The 22966-nt window shown below is 38.7% G+C and overlaps 2 protein-coding genes across 7 annotated transcripts in view; one reads left to right on the plus strand and one right to left on the minus strand.

Annotated features, from left to right (window-relative positions):
• Window positions 1-15364, plus strand: part of CDH7 (cadherin 7) — a 119505-nt gene extending 104141 nt beyond the window's left edge. For all 5 annotated transcript variants that reach the window (XM_016156429.2, XM_016156462.2, XM_016156445.2 and 2 more), the window contains one exon: window positions 14828-15364. In XM_016156429.2, the coding sequence (XP_016011915.2) occupies window positions 14828-15321 (494 nt within the window). In that variant the 3' untranslated portion in view covers window positions 15322-15364. The remainder of the gene's footprint in view (window positions 1-14827) is intronic.
• LOC118610056 overlaps window positions 1-22966 on the minus strand; it is a 222471-nt gene that overhangs the window by 7470 nt on the left and 192035 nt on the right. The window lies entirely within an intron of this gene.

The following is a 22966-nucleotide window of genomic DNA, read 5'->3' on the forward strand; positions in this document are numbered from 1 at the left end:
TTCAGGGGAATGTTGAGGTGGGGCGAACAGTGTTTGTTAGCCAGGTTAACGGAGAGTGACAGATGTGGCCCTCGCCTGTGCCAGGCCAGCACAGCAGAGGACGACAGCGGCGCCTGCCAGTGCTTCTGTCGCCAGAGGGAGTTCGCGCCGAGCCCTGCCCTCCAGCCTTCGCCCTGAGGTTAGTAAATTTTAGTCTTTTGCATAAGACCCAGGAGATGCTGGAACTTGGAGCAAGTGAGTCTCTGCATATGCTTTTAAGAGCAGTGTCTCCCACGACCCTTTCTCTCTCTGACTCAATCTCTAACTGGTTTTCAGTGCCAGACACCGTGAGGACTCCCCACACATGCGCCCTGGTGGGAATCGCCACACTGCAGGTTGGGGACAGGACTCTGTCCCTGCCCCTTCGACTCGACAAGGCTTCCTCTTTATATTGTTAGTTACAGATGGTTCTCAGTGACTGTTGCTCTATAGTTAGGCGGTGTAATTTTGGTGTGTTCGTGGGAAGAGGTGAGCTCATCGTCTGCCGCCTCTGTCATCTTGACCCGGTCCTCTGAGCATTGCTTTACCATTTATACATAGCACTTCATAAAATGCTGATTGGTTATAGCAAAGGCATGCCATACCTGCATGCTGAATGAACCCGTGAATGACTTGAGTGTATTCATTAGCGGAAAAGAATGTTGGGTTTTATTTTGTCATTATCCATAAGCGGTATGTCTATTAGACCCTGGTTTTTCCATTTCATAAGATTATATAGTTTTAGGCCATTTTTCTGAGATCCGCCTATTTAATTTGTACAAAATGGATATGTCTGGGTTAAAAGTTTTTAAATTATATTTTCAAGTCAATAATCCTGGAGCTATGTAAAGTTTCAAGAAAAAAAAAACAAGACTATATTTAGAAATATTCTAAAAGTTACATAGAGAAAATGTTGCAGTAGAGATTTCAAGGGTACTTTGTTAAAATTCAGTGAAAATTTAAGATGCTGTAGTTGGTAACTAATTTATCTCAATCACAAATATTTACTTATCCTTGTGACTATAAATAACGCAATGGGTTCACGTGTACCAATTCACATTGTGGCCTTCCATTACTAGGGACCTGCATCGCTCTCTGGTTCTATAGCACATGCACCCAGATGTGCTAAATGACAGATGTTACCCCCCATGACATCCCTCCGCGGTCACAGCCCGACTGCACTAGTGCCCCCTGCTTTTCCCGCCGTTTCACTTCTCAAAACAAATTATTTCTTTGCTTTCGGTATTTCCTAGGCATCAGATGTTACTTACATATAATCCAGATGGTTCTCATAGTGCGCAAAGCAAGGTGTGGTGCTGCTACCTGCTTACCTAAGGTGTCAGGCTATCTGAGCTTCCACTCTCCCAGGAGAAACGACACCTTCATTCTTTCCACTAATTACAAACATGTCACCCACTGATTAAATTGCACACCCCTCACACCGTGATTTTTTGTCACGGTGTATTTCCTTTGTGGCGCACATCACAAGTTACAAATATGTTTGTTTGCTTTACTCAAATATAAAAGCACCTTGAGAGTAGTGATCTTAATTTCTTTTTTAAACCAATATCATCTCAGAGCCTAGTATGAGCATGTAGGAAGAAAAATATTTGAGAGTCAGTCTGTAAAAAGAGTATTTCTCACACTCTATTTTACTACCTTTGCTATATCTCTTTTTTCCATCATTCAATAAATAGAACAGATATCATATAACTTCCTTTAGATTTAATTTGTCAAAATCCCATGTGAGCGCATGAAATTTCTTTCTGTGCCCCAGTTATATATGACTCAGAATTTAGTGCAACATAAAGGAAAAGGAACTGAATTTTCTGACTATCATAGAAGTTCACAGTACATGGCATTTAACAAGATAATATGTATAGCACTACTTAAGCACTTTACAAATACTATGAATGCACTTAATCTTCATTAAGTTACTATGGGGTTGTTCCTTTGAGCTAAGTTCTATTTATTAACTCCAATTTGGAAAAGAGGAAACAGAGAAGGCAAAATACTTTAAGTAACAGATTTTTAGTAATATTTATGCAGATTTAAGAACAGCAAAGAGTTAAAATACAGTTATCAAAAAGCTAAGTTCTTTTTGCACATTGATGTGGACATTTGTCATAAATTTCTGCAATTGCATACAGATTGTGCTAGCAGATTTTTCATTTAGAATAGGTCACATTCAGTTACACCTTAGAGATACAGTAGTAATTGTAGTGTAATTGCTGTTCAACTGTTGAGTATGTCATCTGGCAATAAAATTTTATAGGGGCATTTCTTAAGACCATATACAGTTAAAATGTTTCTGGTACCCTGTGTCTTTCATTTAGATCAGCTGTCCAAAAGAAATATATTGTGAGTCATAATATGAACCACATATATACTTTGAAGTTTTCAAGGAATCTCATTAGCAAAAATAGAAAGTGAAATAAATGCTAATGACATATTTTATTTAAAGCAGGATAAGCACACTATTACCATTTTAACAAAGTCAGTGTTATTAACATACTTTTTAATAATCAGAAGTGTATTTTATACTTAGGGCACATCTCAGTTCATAATAGCCTACTCCATATGCACATGTGGCTACCATGTTGGATAATGAGTGTTTTATGATTGACTTTTTTCATGAAGACCATAGAAAGAGTTGGCTCATCCTTCAAGTCTTACCTCAGTGTCACCTTTTATGAGACTTTCTCTAGATATCCTGGCTAGAATTATACCTTCCTGTACATATTTTCATGGCAAATGCTTTGTGTTTCTATATAATTGTATTAGACTTGATTTCTTTTACAAAATATTGAACTTCTTAATGACAAGAGCTATTTGCATACCTCCAGTCATAGTACTTTGCTTATTCTTTGTGCTTTAAATACATCTGTGCAGAATAAAATCACTATCCTTGCAGGCTTTTGGTTTTAGCAAATTAGTGTTCAGTGCAATATACTGTTCAATGAAATTTAGGGTTTCACATTTTGGTGGCAGTCTTTAAACAATGGGTTTAAACTTTAACAAGTATATAAAGTCTTGCAATTGGTTTCACAACAAAAACCTTTTACAGAGTTTTAGGATGGAAAAGATGTGGCTTGACGGTAGCTCACATAACTGAGTAGTTTTAAATAAACTCCAGCCTCAAATTTGTAAAATATAATTAAAATACATGAAGGTAAATAGTCCCTCTTTACTAGAAGTAGCCTTATCTAGTAGTAGTACCATTTTGGACCACATCTACAGAATTCCGTCCAGCTCAGGGTACCAAAACTAGATGTTGAGAATTCTGACATTTGCAAGCATAGAGAATTCATCCGATTCAGGGGATTCGGCATGACAATAAGGTGCTGAACTGAGAACCACACTGTAAGTTCTCTTGGGTGATTTTAAAGTGCCTGCCATCTTTAAGATAAGGCACTTGATGATGGTAGTGCAGATTTGGGGGCCAGTGATGCTATGCTGACCTCTGGAACGTTGGTTAGGCACATAGGACTGAAGTACTTCCAAGATGAGTACACAAAAACCACGTTCCAGTATAAATGTCTGGATATACATCTGTCACAGACCGCAGTGAAACTGAGAATGAAGGTGCCCACTAACTTATAGTATGGTATGTGTTTTATGCTTCTGTATTTTTCTTCATTTCTTTTTTTCTTTTTTCTTGCAGTTTTGGGAGCATGGTGTTGCTCCAGCCTGCATGCTTCTTTCTGTGTATCCCTGAACCATCTCACCTGGGTTGCGTTGTGATTTATTCTGTGTGTGAATACAGCCTACCGGGTTTGAGCTGCTCTCGTTACGGTTTTCCCACGCCCAGCTCTCTTTCCTACACCCCTGGTCCTCAGAAAATGTTGACTTGAATGTTCCGAAACTCAGTTCTAAAACCAGAAATTCAGGTCAACATGATGCTTTTAGTGCTATAGCAACATCCTAACTACTTCGCTGACATCTACCCTCCCCTTCCTGTTCTCTATCCAATCAGAACGAATTTTTCCAAGAACAAAAATCTGATAGTATCACATACTCCATAAAACATGCTGGTTCTCGGCCTGCAGGGTCGTCTAGTGCCCCTTCGCCAGCTTCATTTCCTACCTAGCTCTCTATTCTCCAGTCACGTCGGCTCCAAACTCTGCTCCTTGGTTGCGTGTGCCAAGAATAGTCTTCAGTATCACCCCTACACCCCTAGGCCAGCCTGCAGTTCCCTTAGTTAAATCTTCTTTGTCTGGACCTGTTTCTCACAGTACATATCTTTTAAAAATCACGTTTCCCTCTTATGGAAAAAATATTTTTACATTTAGTTGTGTTATTATTTAATATCTGTCTACCCCATTTAAAGTCCAATGAGGAACAGTATTAGGCCTGCTTCCACGCGCAACATTACATCAACCTAATGCATATACTAAACGGTTAACATGTATTTGTTAAAAGGATATATAAATTCATGAACCAGCTCAATGTGAGTGTCACGTCTAGACTTCAGCTAGACTTAAATCTCTTCTGTCTCCAAACTATAGTCCATATGACAGAAAAGATATATGATAAAACCACTTAAAGCTATATAATCTTGTGCTTACTTAGCAGAAAATATTTTTTTAATACAGGGATTATCTCCATAGACTCTAAAGAGCACTTAATACTTTTTCTGCATAAAGGTTAAAACTTATTTTTATACCTGCTCAAATAGTTAGAAAACAATATTCTCCAAAGTCATTGAAATGTTAAATTATCTAAGCTTCTCAAACACTTCACAGTTTTTTCAGTGTCAGGCAACATGACAAAACAAGATAAACTCCATAAGATATTAACATCCTTAATGTGTACAATATTTTTGGGCTGAGATGCCCATGGGTTGTCCTGTGTTTCGCCTTTACTAAACACTATAGTTGAGCATCAAAAGTCAAGTTTATCGGTAGTGTGAAAATATGTTTACAATAGAATATAGGGATGATTGTCAGGTATGTATGTAAACAGACACACGTGCGCGCGCACACAGATGACCCTAGAACAACACGGCGGTCAAGTACATTGGCACCACGCAGTCCAAAAATCCATGTATAACTCGCGGACCCCAAAAACGTAACTAAAAAGCCTACTGTTGACCTTACCAATAACAAATCATCAGTTGACGCATATTTTGTATGTCATTCGTATTATATACCATACTCATATAATAAAACTAGAGAAAAGAAAATGTTTAGAAAACCATGAGAAAATACATCTACATGTACTCTACTGTATTTGTCAATACCGCAAGTTTATGCTGTTACAAATGAATCATCTGCCAGGATCTATCTCAATGTCATCATCTTATATGATACAAAACACTGTAGATTTTATATGTATTACTAACAGTAGACATCAGAAATAGAAAGATAATGTGCAAAACCATTTACATACAGCTATAATGATGCATGCATTGATAATGAGGCGGCATTAGCAGTATGATTACTGTATATTACTAGCCTAGTGTAATCAATATGATCGCTTCATGGTAGCTTAGCCTACACACTAATGAGTGAATCATCATAAAATTTTTACAGCCTACACTATTACAGTCATAGTCATAATACAGTATTGGATACATTGTTACAGTTTTAAAAAAACACCTATGTTGATATGCTATTTCTCCAATTATGAGAGAGAGTGAGAAGCATACTTTATGGTAACGTAATTCTTTGAAAGTGAAGTTAGAAACAGTAAGAAACAAAGACATTATTAATTTTACATGAACTATCACTCACATTATACCTGTGTAAGGACAGGCTGTCAGCTTTAGGACAAGTCATACACACGATGAGTACCTGGGCGATGACGATGACGCGAAAATGTTTCAGACAATTCTTGCCAGTCACTAGCTCTTCACACAGAGACACGTACACAACAGGTAAGTTAATTAAGTGTAAGGCATGGCGATTGTTCACTGCTCACTAAGTGGGAGTGGGTCATCGTGAGGGTCTGCATCCCGTCTTCACGCCGAGTAGGCTGAGGAAGAGGACAAAGAGGAAGGCTCGGCCGCACTGTCTCGGGCGGCAGAGGCGTGGGAATTAACGGCGGGGGCAGGAGAGGCAGGCGCACCTCGTGTAACTCTACAGAAACACGCAGTCATTTCTGTCTGACATTTTTACTTTTCCATTTCTCCATAATGCACTCCTGCGTTTGTGTTAGCCTCAGTGCTCACACCATAGAAGGTTCCGTGCCGTGAAAGGCGGCAGAGCGATCGCGAATAATCAGAACTCTCCTGCCACGTCGCCTAAAGTCACCTGTTTCCTGTCACTGCTTCCTCTCCACATCGTCCTCTTGGTCTGGCGCTGGCTCAGAATCATTCATCTCCATCACATCGTCTTCTGTTACTTCTTGTTGTACGGTGTCTGTTATCCCTTGAACTTCTCCAAGATCCACATCTTGAAACCCTTCGCCCCCTGCCTTCTTTGCCATATCCACAATCTCAGATTTCCTTGAACCGCTCTGTCGTAAATATGAAATCTTACACAACATCTGGACACTGTTTTCTCCAGCAGGAATTTTTTGCTTTGGGCTTGGTGGCCGTCATGGGTTTTTCTGCCACAGTGATGGCATCCACAGTGGTGTGACCCTTCCAGACTTTGGTGATCTTCTGTCTGTCGGGGTTCTCTTCCAGAGCCTTGACAGTCCATTCCTTAGAGGCCGTGTGTAATGAGCCTTATGTCCTAGAGGCTGAATTAGAGACAATGCATTTGGGGACAGATGGGCCACCATGACACCGTTGGTGTTGAATTCATGGCATTCTGGATGGCAAGGGCATCGTCCAATATCAAAAGGACTTTAAAAGTCAGTCCCTTGCAGCTAATTCCTGACTTCAAGACAAAGCATCGATAGAGTTCTGGTCCAGGCCTGCCCGCTGCCCACCCAGAACGCTGGTGGCTCTGGTTTATGTTTCCCCTTAAGGCTGGGAGTCTGTGGCGCCATGGACAAGGGCAGCGCTGCTCGTTAACCTGACTGCACGCGCACAAAACAGTAGGTTCAGCTTGCCCCGTCCTGCCTTAAATCCCGATGCTCGCTTCTCTCCCTTCTTACAAGTGTCTTTTGTGATATTTTCCTCCCCAGAACAGGGCACTTCCATCTGCCTTTAAAACCTGTTCAGGGAGATAGCCTTTTCCCTCGGTTATTTTCCTAATGGCATCTGGGAGCTATTCGGCTGCTTCTTGGTCGTCCGAAGCTACTTCTCCTGTTACCGTGTCACGTTTTTTAAGCCAAGCCTCTTTCCAAAATTACCCAGCCATCCTCTGCTGGCCTCACATTCTCCAGCTGTAGGTCCACCACCTTCTTTTTGCTTTAAGCTGTCATATAATGGCTTTGCTTTTCCTCTAATCGTGTTAGAGTATAGCTAGGCCTTTCTTAGAGCGATCCTGCACCTACATAAAAGCTGCATTTTCAAAGCGAGGTCCTGAATAACAAGGTATTTCATAAAATGTGCAGGGGTTTCTTACCTGCTAGCACAGCAGCAACGATGGCTTCATGAGTTTCTTTCTTTTTTTTTTTTATGATGGTCATTATGCCGGATACATTTATCTCGAAATGGCAGGCAGCCGCAACTGCAGACCACAATATAAGGTACATAGCAGGCAATTCAGCTTCTTCTCGTAATGTCATGACTCTTCTCTTCTTCTTCGGAGTGCTTCCAGCATCACTGGTGGCGCTCGGTGTGGGTCCCGTGGCGAGATTACAGTATTACACTAAACACCATGAAAAATATGCGAGAACCGCAAGAGACAACATTTGCCGGAGAGATGAACTGCTCACACGGAGACGATCAGCATCGCGCGGTGCTGTGAGCAGGTCATCGTGAGACATGGGCTCGGCTCAGAAGCAACAGGAGGGGGCTCCGAAATGACAGTGGTGTGGCGGGCGTATAGTTAATGTTACACAGTTACAATGTGACACTGCATCTTTACGTTTGTTTGCACTTCCCTTGATGACAAATGATGCCATGTGTTGTGTGTGAGTTTTGATAAATTAACTTTTTATAATAGATTTTTGTATGTTTAATGGTAGTAAATGATAAAATACACTAGTATCTATATATTCATGATATACCTTTTTCTTGTTTTTCAATATTTCTATACCACGTGGTTTATCTGCAATCTTTCAAATTGTTGCAAATCTCCAAAAGTTTTTCCAGTATTTTTATTGTAAAGTTTACTTATGGCTTCTAGTCAAGATAGCAGAGTAGGTAAACTGTGCTAACCTCCTCCCATGACCACATCCAAATTACAACTATAGAACCACCATCACTGAGAAACCCCTGAGGACTTGCTGCACAAATGCTCTCAGAAGATATAGAGAAGTCATCATGCTAAGACTATAGGAGGAGTGGAGTCACAGGGCTGGCAACCCCTCACCCAGGTCTGGCATTAAGAATATCTCAGCTGCGGGGGTCATCCCTGAGGAGTGATGGGTCCCAGCGCCACACCTGGCTCTCCAGCCCAGGTCACCAGTGTCAGGAAGGAGTCCCCATAATATCTGATTGTGAAAACGGAAGGAGACAGCATCTGAGTGAGATGGAGGGCCACTGCAGTCCCCGGCCCTCCCTTTGATGGGCCCTGCATGGACTCACTCGCGGTCTCCACTGCAGAAGCAGCAGCTCAAAAAGCTCCAGGGACATATGGGGAGGAACTGAATTCACTAGCCTTAGGGCTATGGCGGGAGGGCCACGGCAGCGCTCTCTGGGGACAGAAGCACTGGCAGTCACCATCGATCCCTTGTTGACTCCCCCGACCCAGCCGGCACGCACAGGAGGGCACCAAGTGTGAGCTGTCCATCAACCTGGCTAACACACTTCTCCCAGCCTTGGCGACTCCCTGAGACCCTGCCCCACCCAGCTCTAACTGCTTCCACACAAGTGGCCTGACTCTGCTAGCGCCATGGACTTTCCTAAAATCCCCCAAAGGTCTACAAACAGCCCAAAAGCAGCAGCTGGCCTCGGCATGTCTTGTACCTCTTGCTAAGTAACCCCAGGCACGACACAAGTGGCAGCTGGTCTCAACATCGCTCATCAGGTGGCCAAAAGCCTGGTATGAGCTGCATCCAGTGTTGACTTGGGACATGGTTTCTACAAAGCAGCCACAAACCCAGGACAAGTCATCACTGGCCTCAGTTCACATTATGTTTCCCACCAAATGGTCCCAAGCCTGGCACCAGTGGCAGCTAGACTTGGTTCTTAGTGTAGCCACACCCGAGCACCTCCAAGCCCAAAGGCAACCAACCACAGGTCACTCTGTAGCTCTCAGTGGGCAGCCCCAAGCCTGCAGCTGACCTCGTCTACAGCAAAGCCCCTCCAGAGTGGCTCCAGAACCAACACACCTGGTAGCCAGCCTCAGACCACAGCAATGCACTACCCAACCAGCTCCACAAACAACATACCCGAAGAGCCAATTCGGCGGCACCCAGAGCCCTGCTAAAGGGATAAAGAGATCAGTTCGGTAAAAGGATATAACGTGAACATCTACACACCCAATGTAGGAAAACCTAAATATATAAGGCAAATATTGACAGATATAAGGAGGAGGTGGACAGTAATAAAGTAATAGTAGCGGCCTTTAACACTCAGACAGAAAATCAACAAGGAAACAGTGGCTTTAAATGACATATTAAATCAGGTGGATGTAATTGAGAGTGTTAAGACATTTAAATCAAGGGCAAGTGGGATATTTTCCAGGCTAGACCACATGTTAGGCCATGAGATATAAGTTTCAGAAAATTTAAGAAGATAGAAATTATACCAAGCATCATGTTCAATTACAATAGTATGAAACTATAAATCAATTACAAGAAAACCAAAAACAAACACATGGAGGCTAAATAACATACCACTAAACAATGAGTGGGTTAAAAATGAGATCAAGGAAGAAACCAAAAGATATGTTGAGACAAATGAAAATAAAACCACAATGACTCAAGATCTGTAAAACACAGCCAAAGTAATTCTAAGAGGGAAATTTATAGTGATACAGGTCTACCTCAATAAATAAGACAAACCAAACGAAATGATCTAAACTTTCATCTAAAGGGAATAGAAAAATAACCAAAGCCCAAAATGAGTAGAAGGAAGTAATGAACAGAGTAGAAATAAAATTAAGCCTAAAAAAATACAAAATGATCAACTGAAATTGAGAGCTAGTTCTTTGAAAAGATAAAATTGATAGACCTTTACGATTTCATCAAAAAGAATAAGCAAGGAGGTAAAAAACCTGTTCTCAGAAAATTATAAGACAGAGAAAAAAGAAATTGAAGAAGATACAAATAAAGGATATATCATGCTCATGGATAGGAAGACATTAAATTGTTAAAATGGCCATACTATTCAAAGTGATCTATAGATTCAGTGCAATCACTATCAAAATACCACTGTCATTTTCCATGGAACTAGAACAAATAATCCTAAAATTTACACGGAACCACAGAAGACTCCAAATAACCAGAGCAATATTGAGAAAGAACAAAGTTGGATATATCACACCACCTGATATCTAACTATACTACAAGGCTAGAGTAATCAAAACGACATAACACTGGCATAATAACAGACACATAGATCAATAGAACAGAATAGAGAACTCAGGAATAAACCCATGCCCCTATTGTCAATCACTCTATGACATAGGAGGCAACATGCAATAGAGTTAAGATCGTATCTTCAACAAATCGTGTTGGGGAAGCTGGACAGATAAACATGCAAGTGTATGAAACTGAATCACTTTTTTATAGCATATACAAGAATAAACTAAAAATGGGTTAAAGACTTAAATGTAAGACCCGAAACTGTAAACTCTTTTACATTGCTCTTAGCAATATTTTTTGCATAAGTCTCCTAGGCAAGAGAAAATATAAATGGAACTATATCAAAGTAAAAAGTTTTTGTGCAGCAAAGGAAACCATCAACAAAGCAAAAAGACAACTACTGAATGGGAGAAGATACTCACCAGTGATATATCCAATAAGGGGTTAATATCCAAAGTATTTAAGGAACTTGGACAACTTAACATAAAAAAGTGATTAAAAAATGTACAGAGGACCTGAATAGACATATTTCCAAAGAGGACCTATAGATGACCAATAGGCATGTGAAGAGATGCTCGACATCACTAATCATCAAAGAAATGCAAATTAAAACGGCAATGAAATACGACTTCACAACTGTCAGAATGGCTATCATCAGTAAATCAACCAACAAGTGTTGGTGTAGCATATGGAGAAAAGGGAACCCTCATCCACTGTTGGCAGGATTATAAATTGATACAGCCACTCTGGAAAACGGTATGAAGGTTTCTCAATTAAGATTAGAACTACCATATGACCCAGCAATTCCAGTTCTGAGGACTTATCCAAAGAATTCCAAAGTACTAATTTGAAAATACACATGTGCCCCTATGTTCATTTAACATTATTTACAAAAGCCAAGATATGGAAGCAACCTAAGTGTTCATCGATAGACAAATGGATGAAGCGGCGGTACATAAATACAATGGAATATTACTCAGCCATAAAAAAATGAAATTTTGCAATTTGTGACAATGTGGATGGTCCTAGAGGGTATTATGCTAAGTGAAATAAGTGAAACACAGAAAGACAAATATTGTTTCTTTTATATATGTAATCTATAAAGCAAAATAAACTAACAAAAACAATGGAAACAAACTCATAGATACAGAGAACAAACTGATGATTGCCTAATGGGAGGGGGTTGGAGGGATGGATGGACAAGGTGAAGGGATTAAGAAGTACAAATTACCAATTAAGAAAAGTCAAAGGGATGTAAAGTATAGCACAGGGTATATATATGGTGTCAGATGAGTATAGACTTATCAGGGTGATCACTTCGTTAATTATATAAATATCTAATCACTACCTTGTACACCTGAAAGTAATATTGTGTGAAAACTGTAAAAAGTTAGAATTAAAAATCTACTTAAAAGTGGACGCACGCAGTTCAAACCCATCTTGTTCAAGGGTCAAACACGTGTGTGTGTGTGTGTGTGTGTGTGTAAAAGTTTGTTGTAATTATACAAAGGAAAGAGAATAGAGAACTTTGAAATGTTTTGCCTACTCAACTTTGATTAAAAGCGCATCTAATTATTATATAATTTTGACCCTCTTCATATTTGTATTCATTTTCATGCCCGTTTAGTTCCTACATCTTTTGGCACACAAACGGACATGTGTTCCCGCTCAGCTTTGCTTTCCGGTGTGTGCAACAGATTTCTCATCGTCACCTGCCTCTACCTGCCCACCCCTTATGATTCCCTGATACCTTTCCATTCTCCCTCTTATTCTGTTCAATTTCGCAATAAAAAATCTTTTTTGGCCCCATTTTCCTTTTGTTGCAATTTAATTTTAGAGGAACTATGTAAAAAGTTTCAGAAACTAGAGTTCTATCTCAATCTAAAATTATTTATTAATTTATCTTAAAATTTACTGATGCATCTTATTCTGAACACGCAGTTGCCACTTGAGTTCTCAGCTTGTATTCCTATTACCTTCTCCAGAGGTACTAAGCTCACAGTATTATAGAAAGTGCAAAGGCTTTGAGGCAAACAGGGGTGGGCACACCATAGTACTGCGTTTTACTACACTGACTGTGGACAGATTGTTTCACGTGTCTAAGACAACCATCGAATAGAAAAATCCCCGAGAAATGCTGTAACGGTCCAACGATACGCCCCATGCATAGACCTTCACGTCTTGCCTCACTGCCTTGTCTCTCTCCCATGTAGTCTTTGGTGCACAGGCTTTGCCATGTATTTGTACACCTTCTACTTTGCCCGTTACCTAATCTTTTTTTTTTTTTTTTTTTTTTACTTTGTTCAGAGGAGAAACAGTGTCTTCACTTGCCACGTTCATGGACTTCTGAATGTTATAACCATGAAAACTTTTCTGTTGCTCACCAAGTGCCTGGCATTCTGCTCACTCTGCTTATATTATTCCCTGTCTCTTTATCTCTATAACCGGCCTGTGAACGCCAAAGTTGTCTATAATTATCACGTATAACCGGGCTCAGTTCAAGTTACTTGTCCAAGATCACACAGCTCATATGTGGAAAGGCTAGGCTTCTATCCACGGCCTTCTTGACACTAAAACTACAGGTTGGTTTTCAAGGTCCATGCTAGGATGTTACGACAGAGTAGTTACACAGTTGTAATATTCTGGCGTAGACCTTGAAAACCACAAGGTTTTGGAGTGGTGGAAATGCGAATTCTCAGAAGACAAGAAGGGACAAGAGTAGGGAATCCGCTTGGCAGGGAAGGGAGGTGAGTATCAGATCACTTATGGGAACCAAGAGAGAAATGGATGATATACAGGCTTTTGAATTACATATCTGCCATTTTGATGAAGCCAGCTGGAAACATTCAAATGCAGTAAGTAGGTCAGGGTCGAATGAGAAAAGTGGGGAAAAAAGTGTCACGATAAACAGTCGGTTTCACAACTATTTCCCAAAACCTCCAATAAAAATGTCTCCAGTAATCACTTCTCTGTTGATGCTGGAAAAGTGGGTAGCAGACAAAAACTTAAGAAAGTATATACTTTTCACTGTCAAAAATAAAATCAGTTAAGTACTTAGACATTTGGGTTTTTAAAGCTGATCGAGGTGGAGGACGGCACGTCTCTCGGCCCCCAGCCAGGCAATGCTTTTAGTTACTGAGAACTACACTGATGTCCATCTTGCTTTTTATATTTTTATTTTGAAATGTACTCTCAATTTCCAAAGTAAAACCTTATATTTTAAATATAAACATTTCTTTTAAAAAAATATGGTGGGAGTAATGACGCCTTGGGCCTTTTAGATCTACCCCTAAAAAACAGCCGATGTGAAAAAAAAATTGTTAAAAAGATACAGACAGATGAATTTTGGAATTAAAAAATATATAAATCATTTTTAAGAATACCCTTTCTACTTCATTTTAACTTAATCGAGGGCCCATGACATCTAATACGGTCCCAGTTCAGCCAGCATTCAGGCAGTCGCAGCCGGAGCAGGGTCTTCGTTAAGTGTGTACAGCCAGTGAAGTTGATTATTTTATTTTATATTTTTTGCTTTCCAGTGTAACCGTGTGCTGTATGACCCAAATTATTAATTTTGATAGAGGAAGGAAAATTCCTCACATTAAAGGGATGTTTTATTTCTTAATTCTATCTTTAGCTAATGCTGAAATTGTTACAATCTATATTATCTCTCTCAGTATAATGCAGAAAGATCAAGTTCAATATTTCATACTGAACATGGGACTCAATTTGATAGAAAAGCTTTTAATCTGCGCATATGGCCCAACGTGCTAGATTTTATTTAACAGCTGAGTTTCAGACAAGTATGAGGCATTTCTTCAAAGAGCCCGACCGAATGCTATACTCCATTTCCTTCTGAAATTGCAGTTGCTAAATTATACCCAAAACATTTATGAATGTCACTTTGCCTTTTTTAGCAATTAAGGAGTTCAAAAAAAAAATCCCTTTCTGTCCCATAGCTTTAAAATCACTGTATTTATCCTGAATTGGCCATTTAATTGGCTCCATCAAACCCTGTGGAGGTCACGGTTAAAGGGAGAGGCATGCATTCTGAGCGGGCGCGGAAAAGGATTCCTTTTGCTGAAACGCAAGTGTCCGATTTTAGAGGTGCGTTAGCAGTTTGTACACATCGTCTGTTGTGGATTCCCAGGCGAGTCACCTGCCAGTTCATGTCCCTCCGCAGAGCAGCAGTCCCGGGTCCCCTCAGATGCCTGATCGCAGCAGGAGGGGGGACAGTCGGGGCGTTGTAACCTTACCCTCTGCTGTCTCATCGTTTCAGTGCTGATCCTCCTGATCGTCACCATGAGACGGCGGAAAAAAGAGCCGCTCATTTTTGACGAAGAGAGAGACATCAGAGAGAACATCGTCCGGTACGACGACGAGGGCGGCGGGGAGGAGGACACGGAGGCCTTCGACATGACGGCCCTGAGGAACCTCAACGTCATCAGGGACACCAAGACCCGCAGGGACGTGACCCCGGAGATTCAGTTCTTGAGTCGACCGACTTTTAAAAGCATCCCGGACAATGTCATTTTCCGGGAATTTATCTGGGAAAGACTGAAGGAGGCCGACGTGGACCCCTGCGCCCCGCCCTACGATTCCTTGCAGACCTATGCCTTCGAAGGAAACGGCTCGGTGGCAGAGTCGCTCAGCTCCTTAGACTCCCTCAGCTCAAACTCTGATCAGAACTACGACTACCTGAGTGACTGGGGGCCTCGTTTTAAACGGCTCGCGGACATGTACGGGACTGGCCAGGAGGGTTTGTACTCATAGCCCTGGAACCCCCGTTTGAAATGGACCGAAGGAAAAGGAAAAGCAAACACAGAAAAACAGAAACCAACACCATGTCCGGAAAACAGGACCTCCACTTGCCAGAGGAAACGGTTGTAAATATGTCTCCATTTTTAACTCTTTAGGTTTCCACCTTGGTGAAGCATATATTCATGAGATTTATCCAAGGGACTGCACTGACCACAGACTCTGAGCATTTGCAGGCTTTTTGATAAAAAGAAATGCTCAGTGGTTTGTGAATAGATAGCAACTCTCAGATACCTGCAAAGGCGCCTAACCTTTATGAGTAGTGCCCTGTGTCATCAGTGAACCAAGGATGCCCTGCACACACCTTCATGGTACTTGCCAGGGACAAGACTAGAACACGATGTGCCATTGAAAAGTCCCAGAACTTCTCACCTATCAAAACTTGGGACAAATTGAATTTATACTGATGCTTTTAGCTTGCTAGATTAGAGAATCCAGCAGAATTTTATCGCTATGGGTTGGCAAATATATTTTATTTAGCCATAAATAAATTCTTAGAAAATCCTCCCCAGTCCTCCAATTTAAGCCGATAAAATTTGGTTTAAGGCAACATAAACCATTGTTTAGCAAATAAACATGAAATGTTCCGAAGGAAGGAAAAGGTAAATCATTCTTTAAGTGTGCAATCGTTTTGAGATGCTTGTGTAGGTATGAAAAAAAGTTGCTGTCTATTCGTTGATTTTTTACTATCTCTTCTGATTTGTACAGGAGAATATCTTTTTCTTCTTCTTCTTCTTCTTTTGACACATGGTGTTATATTTATTTTGGAGCTCCAATCTCCACTAAATTCAGGTCCATCTTACTGCCTCACAGTATTAAGCTCGTCAGAACATGCTGAGTTTTCTCCTGTCTGAGCTACATGAAGGAAATGAAGCATGGAAATGAGGAAGAAAACAGCAGAGAACTGAGAGCCCTGTTGCAGACCACGTCTCAGAGAGGAGCGCAGCTACAAGGAGAGAGGAGTCGTCTGGGCCGAGCCCTCGGAATATACAAGACTTTGGGATAAGATATTAGTATTTTAGAAAGAAGATTTCAGAGCGAGTCGAGATGTTCTTTGACGCAAGATTTATTTTTCAAGGTCACAAATTCTATATGTTCCAAAGACTTTTGAGAATTTGTTTTACCCCGAACCTCTTTTGCTGTAAACATATTGAGTAAAAAGACTGGTTTTATATATATATATATATATATGTGTATATGTACCTTAAACAATGTCATGATGTAAATTTCAAAACCCATCTTTAAACTTCAATGCAAATTCGTTCCTCAAGAATAAACCTGGCAGTGTGTACATCCTACGCTGATTTACATGTGCCAAATGAGGAGAGCAATTTCAAGTGATCACGTATTTAAGTTTGAGATGAGCTTCTTAAAAATGAAGAATTTTATGGCTAAAACAGTATTTCTACTTATTTTTTTCCTAGAACAATACTAGTTTAATGTGCATATATTCGAGTAAGAATGGATTTTTTTTTTTCTTTCTTCTTTTAAAAGGAATTGTAGTTGGGTTCCTAATAAATCTACAGAGAGTGGACACTGTATAGGAAATGATGTTCTAAAAGTGCTTCTTTCTGAAAGACAAACACTGGGACTAGAATATGGATATTTTGATGACACTAGGAGAAACTTTGTAGGACTCTGTAAGCTTGCAGCCCACCTTTAGAAATTAAGTATGTAAAAGTGGCCTTCAGCTTCATCAAAATAAATAATTCAATAAATTTGATTTTCTGCCAACTGTCCTTTCATTTGAATAAAGTTGTAGACGTCATTTCATGATTAGATAGATAACGCTTCTTGCGGTATTAATATACGTATATATGAAAACCTAATTTTATAACAGAGTAAAAGGTACTGCTCATTACTTTTAGTCACATATGTTTTTCAAATTTAAAAAGAGCCATACTACGCATACCCTTTTCAATAAAATCAAAGTGCGGTGTAGGAAGTATGTAGGCATTGAATCAGCAAGGTGCTGAGACAACAATTTTGCAATAATCCCCTTGTTGTCTGCAAGAAGATAAAATAGTTTAGTGCGTTCAGATTCTAATGTCAAAACTGCTGACTGTTGCACCTATCACTTAACAGAGGTTTGAATGTATTTTAGAAAAGGAATAGCACATTATTCACGCTTTCTCTCCTTTTAAAGAACATATATTTTGTGTTTTTTTCATATTTGCTAGTAATAGATTGGGAAAAGGAAGGCTTAAATTTAAATAAAGATTTGAATTTCTGGCATATGCCCAATTGTCATTTTATGTTTGGAAGATTATATCAATACAGTATTGAACTTGATTCAGGGGTATTTTTAAAAAAACACTTGAGATGACTTGGAAGAATGTCCATTATTATATTGACAAAATTTATATGAAGTACTCTAGCTAAGCTTAATTGTAAGGTAGTGAATTTGTTATTTTAGTTTCCTTTTTTCTTCAGAAATCTAACAGTGTGTATGATTATCCAGTATAATAGTTAAGAGGTAGGCTATATTTAAAATTAGAGACTAGAACAGTTGATTGAATAAAAAAAGTCAATGTTGAAACAAGTTAGGAGCTTCTCCAAAAATATTTAAATAAATACTTATTACACAGCCACTAAAATTCACTGGTGTACTAGAGCCAGCTAGAACTGGGTGTAATAACCAACAATACCGTCATCTCTTCCCATCCCCACTGCCATTTTTTGGTAGGCTACTTTGTGAGAACTAGTTGTTAAAATTTTACCAACATGCCATTGCTTAAATTACCTTATAAAAGGACACCTCGTGATTGTGAATACAGTATAAACTAACGATATTAAATAATGACGAGAGGAATTTATGCTCTATCCTACTACTACATGATTTCCTGTTATCAAATGCCTGGAACTACAAGTAGAAAGGAAAAAGATTCACTTCAATATGGGAAGCAATGGCGTGATAATTTCAAGTTTAGACAACAGCTCAGAAAGTCAATAAATGTACATATTTTCCATTTGTCCAGATGAGGCCACCATTAGAAACTCGAGATGCACAAAGTAATTCATGTTCTGAACAACTGATTAAAAAATTTTGCATTCCACTTGTTACTGTCCACATCGAGGAAGTATGTCTAAGCCCCTATTCTGAAATATTGTTATCATTGCATAATTTTAAGCCAGCGTAATGAATGTGAAAATGAAATTTTACCAAGAAAGTGGACTTTCACAGATGAAGCCTAAATTATCAGTGTGGATTCATGGATCAGTCTATGTTAAAGCAACATTCCAAGGTCAGCCCTGCAGGCCAAAATTAGGAGAGAGACAAGATAAAGATTAGCCCCATGGAGTCGATAAGGACATCAATTATGTAGATGGACCCTGGAAACTTTTCCTTTTGATACAAAGCTCAGTAGAGGCTGACTGGAGTTGTGGTTAGATAACTACCACGACAGGCAGGAAGCAATAATGTGTAGGTAATGACAGGTGTCTTTTCTCTTTGTCCTCTGAGAATGTTTTTAAATTACTTTAACTTCATGCACAATTACATTTATTACACTGGGTGATGGCTAGGCTTTGGCAATTATTGTCATGTAAATGGTGTAGTCATACAAGGTATGAGTGATATTTGTGTGATGGCCCACATGCACAAAGAAACTTACATGCAAATAGACTTAGCATTCAAAGAATAAATCTGAAGGAGCTCAAAATAAATTAAGGTACATATAAGAGGCAAAAACCATCCAGTTTAAATGTTTTAAAGTTTTTAAGCACCAGTTATAAATACTAATCTTCAGATTTTCAATTTTGACATCTATTAATTTAACGAACTGGCTTTATTACCCTAATTATTCCTGAATCACTATTTAAATGTTTATTTACAGTTGACCTAATTAAAATTGAATGAAAGCTTCAACTTACTGTTAACACTTTCTAGTCAGGGTTGGCTGGAAGCATATGAAATGTATATGACAATAGATAAGGAAAATATTTTCTATTAGTTTCTGTTGTTTATTTGATCTTAAATATATAGTAAGTTATTCTAAAATTATTGATAATGTATAGTGTGAATATACGATGGTATATGAAAGTTTGGCAAGAAAACTAATACGACGTTAGCTGAGTAATCATCATAATCAAAAGAGCGAGAAAGGAGTAATAGCATTTACATTTCAAGTGTAACTGAAATTGTTTCAGAGGAGTAGGATAAGCCCTTAAGAAAAATGGGAGTTATTTGAGGCTGTGCTTTGGCAGGCATTGTAAAGTATAATTCCCAGGGGTGATTTTTCAAGCAAAAACAAGACAGCCAGCCCTGTCACATTCCACACTTTTTCATTGTTATGTTAACTTGTACTGGCTCAGAGTTTAAGTGAAAAAGACAGGTGCCTCTGTGTGTGTGGGGGGGGGGTGGGGGGGAGGAAGGGAGGGAGAGATTGGGGTACACTGGGAAGTATGTCTGAAGCAACCTTAAAAAAATTGGTTAATATTACCTTGTTAATGCCAGTATCTTATTGTCATTTGGCACATGCCTGTGATGCTGTAAAACTAGAAAATTTAATACTAACTGAAGGGAGGAATATTTTATTTAAGAATCTGATTTAATATAAAATAGGATTTTGGTGCAAAAGGGAGAGCATTTAGTTGAACTAGCTGGATAATTGCCTCATTTAATGTTTATTGTGTGTATGGGGGTCTCACAGTTAACACAATATGGGGTGTGAATTACTCATGATGGGGTGTCACTGGGCTTTTTAGCGCCAGCATGGTGTCCTAGGACATACCAGTAGTCTGTGGATGTACAGTCTGGGTCAGAAGCCAGGTCCGGCATAATTTGGCTGTACCCTGGATGCCATTCTAATTCTCTGAACCTTTATATCGTCATGATTAAAATTGAGTTAATTGCTATCCTGTCTGTTTCTAGAGGCTTGCGAGATGATTAAGAGAAAGTGCTGTGTAAATTGTAAAACACTATAAAAATGTAAGACTTTATTATGGAAAATTATGGTAATTATGTAATAAGGTTGATTATATTTATTGTTATATGGTAAACACAGATAATTTCTGGTTTTGGAAATATGCATTAAGAAAGAAGAAAACATACAATTAGTATCCTAAAGTGGGAAAGAATATTCGAAGAGACAATTGGCATAATTAATTGAAGCCACTACCTAAAATCAGTCATTTTAGCAAGTCTTTAAAGGTTGGCGTCTAACCCAGACTCATTAAATCATTAATACGAATTAAGGATATTGGCGTGGGCAAGGGATTACAAATAAAGAACAGTGCTTTTCCTCCACTCGTGATGACAAAGGGGAAGGGGAGGACTTCACTCATGCCAGCCTCACTACAGATCACAAATACACCGGAACAGAGGAGACCATTAAGACGATAACGGGTACAAGTTAGGTGATCTTCCAGACAGCCAGAGGAATAACGAAGTGAGGTTCTAGAGAATTGAATAATTTTATCAGTCATGAGTGGCATATGTGTAATTAATAATTCATATACTTCAAAGAATTAGAGAACAATAATATTGACTTAACATGAAAGCCGTCCTGTACTCCTGTGTTGATGACTCGAAAGCACTTCCAATATCTTAAAGCAGCTTAGTTTAGCTTTTTATAAATGAGCAGCCATTGGAGATTAAAAACTAATATACACAGGCTCCTGCTGCTTTGTCAATGATCGCTGACTCATAAAATGAATGTTAATCAGCCCTTCGACTCAACTTTAGCTAGTAGTTATCTGGTTCTTTGAAGCTCATGTGAACAAGCATTACAAATACATACCTAACTATATAACTACTAAGAATGTTGAGAAGTACAACATGCTCACACTCAAAACGTTAATGCTTGCATTTTCATTGCATTAACAAAATTTTGCTAATGGATTATATTTTTATAAGCAAGAAAATTATATGATTTACTACCTTACTGTTTCATGCTGTAGTTTTTTGTAAGTGTAAACACTATGATTTTGTATATCAAGATCTAGAATATGTAGCATGTTGAATATGACCAATACTTCAAAAGTAATCAACTTTTTAAAACAGCAGATCAGGTAACTACATAACAATTTCATGTTCCCTGTAATAATAATTTTAAAGGCAAAACAGGAAAAGGGAAAAGAACTCACTATACAAGTTTAAGTTATATTTTATATTTAGTTTCAAATTGCATATATATTACATATCTTTTGAGCTTATATATTGAGCCTGCCTACACACACACACACACAATTTGAGGTTAAATGTTAAAGTTAAGCAAATGACTTTTAACATTTTGTTTTTATTTTGTGAGATAATTATGGCTATGGGATCCAACCTCTAAAATTATGTGGTCATGCTGAAAAAATGTGGTGGATTTGTGAAGTTGTTCCTTACTATAGAATGCATAATATAGTTCTCGAAATTTAGAGCAACTCGTATAAGTAAACTACACAGCATAACTTTCAATGAAACTGTTAGCATATTTATGAGGCTCTATTATAATTATATTAAAAAGAATTGAATCCATTTTCTTCTGTAATGTTTTCTTACATAAGTCACTTGAATAAATATAAAAGAGTTTCACAAAATGCTAATTCAATTGACCGCAAAATTGATCCTGAAAATCTAGTCCCATTTAGCTTTGGAAATAAGACATTAATGAAGAACTTGGGTTCTGAATATAAGTCGAGACCTAAAGAGATCATTTTTGTTCAGCCTGAGCACTGCCTTTCAAGCAGATACTGTCCTAGAGCACTATGTATGTGAGATTTTGGGGGTGGATATAGGAAATAAATACAATTTCAGAACTATACAAGTGTGTAGCTATATACAACATGCCCAGTGAATATGAATTCAGTCAGGCAACCAGGCAGTGATAAAACTATCTCAGTTTGGCTATTTTTTTCTTTACAAAATTTTTTTAAGGCCATGTTTTCTTGATGCATGCTTCACTGTGTTGAAAAAAGTTAAACATTATAGATGAAGTTATTATAGAAGACGATAATTCCCTAAATTTCTTTTAACTCACAAGATTTGAGACTGAAGTGGCTACTTCTGTAGGCCTGGTTATGCCAACTAGCCTTACAATTTATACCTCCTAACCACTAGGTAAAGAAAATGAGTCCTATGGTAACTAAAGCTGGGTGCTTCCTTTAAGTGATTTTTATATAAAATTACCTTTAAAAATGCTCTACATCAGAACAATCTAATGTGATATGTGATTACAGTTGTCTTACAAGACTATGAATTAATTGCCCAAGGAAGGCGCTGTCATACCTTTGAGAATGGAGCAAAAATGAAGCCCAGAGTAACTGTAAGTTATCCAAGGAAACGTGAGGTAAGTGATGGAGAAGGAATAAGAAAAACCTCAAGATGTTTTGCCTGTTATATTTTTATTATCACAGACCCTCAAAATTGATATTCTGGTTTCAGAGGGTAAGAAGGTAATTGAAACCCATTTCAAAATCAGACTCTCCACTCTTAAATTAGACCTTAATTTCCTTACAGAGAGTGTAGGACTTTTTATTCTTAAAAAAATCTAACTGGGAAAATGGCATTAAATTCTGCATTTCAAAGTAGTGAGAAAACAAAAATATTTATATTGCCAGTATTCTGTCACTTCATCACTGTGTTCTATTTATTTGCCTATTATCTCTGAGA

This window comes from Rousettus aegyptiacus, unplaced genomic scaffold (genome assembly GCF_014176215.1).
Source record: "Rousettus aegyptiacus isolate mRouAeg1 unplaced genomic scaffold, mRouAeg1.p scaffold_m13_p_12, whole genome shotgun sequence".
In the NCBI taxonomy this organism is placed as follows: domain Eukaryota; kingdom Metazoa; phylum Chordata; class Mammalia; order Chiroptera; family Pteropodidae; genus Rousettus; species Rousettus aegyptiacus.